The sequence below is a fragment of the Leptonychotes weddellii genome, chromosome 8, assembly GCF_054177405.1.
Source record: "Leptonychotes weddellii isolate Sample4059 chromosome 8, ASM5417740v2, whole genome shotgun sequence".
Taxonomy (NCBI): domain Eukaryota; kingdom Metazoa; phylum Chordata; class Mammalia; order Carnivora; family Phocidae; genus Leptonychotes; species Leptonychotes weddellii.
In genome coordinates, this window is record NC_138376.1 from 21,566,656 (window position 1) to 21,570,651 (window position 3,996).

General features: G+C 57.6%; 1 protein-coding gene across 1 annotated transcript; it reads right to left on the minus strand.

Annotated features, from left to right (window-relative positions):
* Positions 1-494: 494 nt before the first annotated feature.
* On the minus strand, positions 495-3,649 carry FOXQ1 (forkhead box Q1). The gene has a single exon (XM_081827787.1). The coding sequence runs from the start codon at positions 2,567-2,569 to the stop codon at positions 1,334-1,336; it is 1,236 nt and encodes a 411-aa protein (XP_081683913.1). The 5' UTR covers positions 2,570-3,649; the 3' UTR covers positions 495-1,333.
* Between the last annotated feature and the right edge of the window lie 347 nt (positions 3,650-3,996).

Sequence of the window (3,996 nt, forward strand, 5' to 3'; positions counted from 1 at the left end):
TTCATTCTGACAAAAACCACTGACTTTCAAGTTGCTTTTAAAACTGCCCTGAAGAAATCTTCAGTGTATTAGGATAGTCTTATGCCAAGATTGTTTCCAGCTTTTTGAGCTCCAAGTCAGAACCAATTTACTTAGAAATGTCTGCTCGACTATAAGCTTGCTAATAGCTCAATTTGTCCGCTAAAGGATTCTTGTAGGAGAGGGGCACACACCTTATCATTTGTTCTGGTAACTCTTGTGTGAGTTCTCATAGAGGTCACCGGCTCGAAGTTTAAAGAAATCACGTTGACAGAAGTCCCATCCTGGAGATTTGTAGGGCGATTGATTAGGTAAGGAAACCTGCACTCTGCCTCTACCTTTATTGAGTGACTCAAGAAATTATTTGACCCCCATAGGAAGTTTTTTGAGAGTCAAACCTGAACCCATTTTCTTGGCGGGGCAGGGTGTGGGAAATGTAAAAAACTCTCCATCTTCAACCCACCACCACAAAGTGCTAAAGTCAGTTGTGAATTTTATTAAAAATAAGCACTATGCCTGGGTTTCATAAAATTTATACATGAATATGTACAGACACAAATAAAATAATATTAAAAATAAAAATCACACTTGCTTTCACGTGGCAGTGGTCCTGGCACCCCACATACATAATGCTAACTTTTCCTTTAAAGAAATTGCTTGGCCCAAGGAGACCACAGTTAGAGATCACCGAACCACTAATAAAGCTGTAGCCCGTTGCCTGCAACATTTTCAACTCAGGCCTCAAAAATATATAAATAATTTAATTACAAAACCCAACTTTTTTTTTTTTTAATCTTTTGGCACAGTGAAGCATTGGTCAATAGCAGAGAAATGACTGAAGATTCTCTGACACCTCTCTCACACTCAGTCATGCCTGTAAATGCCACATAATTACATGGAGCGGGGGCCATTAAACCCCAAACAGTAGTCATATCATTTATCATATGGAATGGTTCCCTGATTTTTTTTTTTTTTAAGGGACAAATCAATGGAGGGTGCGACAAAGATAGGAATAAGGGTAAGGGGGGTAAGAAGATAGGAAAAGTCTTTGTGAAGTGAGGGAGGGACAGGCTTGGTCAAGAACCTAAAACAATTATGGAGAATTGGTTTGGTCTTCTGTAAAGTCACAAAAGAAGAAGGAAAATATTCTGAATTAAATTAAAACACTTCTGTCAAAAATGCTTTAGCTTTAAGGCACGTTTGATGGAGATTTTTTTTTAACGTCTTTTTTTGTCTGGCTAGAAAATGCAAAGCCCTGGCCTGCGTTTCCTGCCTCCCCGACAGCGCCCACCCTTGCCTGGCTCCGCGGCGCTGCTCAGGCCAGGAGCGTCTCCACTGGGTAAGGAAGGTGCGGGCCGGGGCCACAGGACGAGGACGCCTGCAGGGCCGCGGGCAGCCGCAGGGGGCAGTACAGGTGCGCGCCGCCGCCGGCCGCCGGGCCTCGAAATGGCTTGGCTGGGGCCGACGCGGAGAGGGGCGCGAGCAGGAGGTGAGGTGCGGCGGGTGGCACGGCGGGCTGCACGGCGGACTGCGCGTCTGCTCCGCGCGCGCCCAGCAGCGCCGACTCGGTCGCACCGTAAGCGCACAGCGGCAGCAGAGCCCCTCCGGAGGCTCCGGGGAGTAGCGCGGGATATGTGGGCAGCGGCGGACAGGGCGAGGCTCCCCATGGCAGCCGCGCCCCGGGGGCCAGTTCCCCGTCGCGGCGGCTGCGGAAGGGTTTGCTGAGGATGCTGTCTATGGCGAAGGAGCTGGAGAACTTGCCCGCAGGGCTGGAGCACCCCTCCTGGCGGGCGGGCGAGCGCGCGCGGGGAGAAGCCGGGGTGGCGGGCGCGGGCGGCGGGGGCGCGGCGGTGGGGTGGGCCGCGGCCTCCTCGGGCCGAAGCCCTGGTGCGGGGGCCGCCGCCCGGTGGCTGAGGCGCTTGCGGCGGCGGCGGAAGACCCCGTCGGCGAAGGTATACTCGCTGTTCGGGTTGAGCATCCAGTAGTTGTCCTTACCCCAGGGCCGCGAGGGGTCGCGCAGCACCTTGACGAAGCAGTCGTTGAGCGAGAGGTTGTGGCGCACTGAGTTGCGCCAGCCCGTGTAGCTGCCGCGGAAGAAGGGGAACTTGCCCATGAGGTACTCGTTGATCTCGGCCAGCGTCAGGCGCCCGCCTGCTGAGTCACGGATAGCCATGGCTATGAGCGCGATGTATGAATACGGGGGCTTGGGCCGCCGAGTGTATGGCTTGCTGCGCGCGCCCTCGCCGCCCCCCGCGCTCCCCGCCCCGGGCCCCGCCGCGCAGGTCTCCTCGTGCCCCGCCGCCGCCGCCGCCGCCGGGCCCTCCTCCTCAGTGCCCGGCCCGCCGCCTGCGCTCCGCTCGCCACCGCCCGCCAGCTCCCCGGCGCCGCCGCCCGCCGCGGGGCTGTTGGCCGCACAGTCCCCGTCCGAGCCCAAGGAGTCGTCGCCAGCTGCCGACAGCGGAGATGGCGCGTTGCTGCCGCCTGCACCCTCCAGATCACTACCTGGCTTGTCCCCGTGGGCCGCGCGGGGGCCGAACACCTCCAACTTCATGCCCGCGCACCCTGTCCCTGCCCTGCGCCGTACCCTTTCCTTCGCGCGGCCTTGGGAACCTGGTGCCGGGGGCCGGAATGGAGATCTCGAGGCCAGGGGTCCTCGCCTTTCTTTCCCGGGAGCTCTCCCTTCTCTTGCGAGAGACAGTCACTTTTCCGTTGAAGAGTCTTCTTCCGCTGGAATTTTTTTTGGAGGAGTTGTGCTTATTGGGTGAACTAAGAGGGGCGGAGAGGGAGGAGTTGGGTGGGTACTGTCTTCAGTTCGAGGATGAGAGACTTCGGGGTGAATGCGTACAGGGGTGCGGTTCCACCCTCTGATGCCCAAGTGTGCCGGGCTTGGGACTTCTTGCTGGAGGAAGAAGCGTGAGCATCTGCTATCCATTCAAGAGACCAGGAGGTGTTCTTTACTGGAGCTCCCAGGTCCCGGGCAGGAATCTTCGGGGCACGAAGATGGTGCCAGCCGGTGTTCGTGCCACCCTTGGGGGAGGGTATGGAGCCTTCAGCCTTGAGCGCCCGCGGAGCCGAGTCCCCGAGGCCGTGGCGCCAGTAGCCGCCTTTCCGCTCCGGGTCTCCGAAGCTGCATCTCCACGCTGGCGGGCCGCTGTTCCGTCTCCCTTCCACCTTCGCCCCGGCCCAATATAACCCTGCGGCGGCTCCGAGGGGGCGGGGCCTGGGCGCCGACGGCCGAGGGGTGGGGGAACTAGGTGGCCTAGGTGGCCGAGGCTCCCCGGAGGGCGCACACCAGGCAGAGGCCATGCGGCAGCGCGGCCTCAAAGTCACTGCGCAGGTTGTTTGTTTTGGGTCGGCCCGGCCCCGCCCTCCGCCTCCTGCCAATGGGAAGCCTGCGCGCGACTGGGGGTGTACGCGTGTCTGTGAGTGTGCCTGTGTATGGGCCCCGCCCGCCCGCTCCTCCCTCAGGTGTGACCGCCCGACCGCTTGGGAGGGTCCCTGCGTCTTGGAGCTCAAGGAGGCGATTTGGGCAGTGGAGGGGGCGAGCTATCCTAGGGGACACCTGGAAGGGCTGGGTCCAGGGCAGCAGGGACTTTGCTCAGGCCTGCAATTCTCCCAAACTGCACGCGGTGTAGTGAAAACCGTGCTTCTTCCGAAAGCAAACCCCTGTCGTTACTGACGAAGTGCTGAACAGCAGTGACCACGCAGGACACTTTGCAGGGATCTTTTATGGGAGCCACATGCTGTGCACCTTTCTACGATTTCCTTTTGCGGACTTTTCTCTTTTTTTTTCTTTCTTTCTCCTTGCCTCCCTCTCTCCCTCCCTCCCTCCTTCCCTTCCTTCTTCCTTCTTTCCTTCTTTCTTTCGTTCTCTCTTTCTTTCTTTCTTTTTCAATACTGGACTTGAAATTGTGAATTTTTTTTTTTAATGACCTTGACTCTTGCTCGCTTAAATGGCCTCTGACTTTCACTTTTCTT

What these genes read in the sequence shown, in the direction of transcription:
- FOXQ1 (XM_081827787.1), bottom strand. Translation starts at nt 2,569, where the DNA reads ATGAAGTTGGAGGTGTTCGGCCCCCGCGCGGCCCACGGGGACAAGCCA.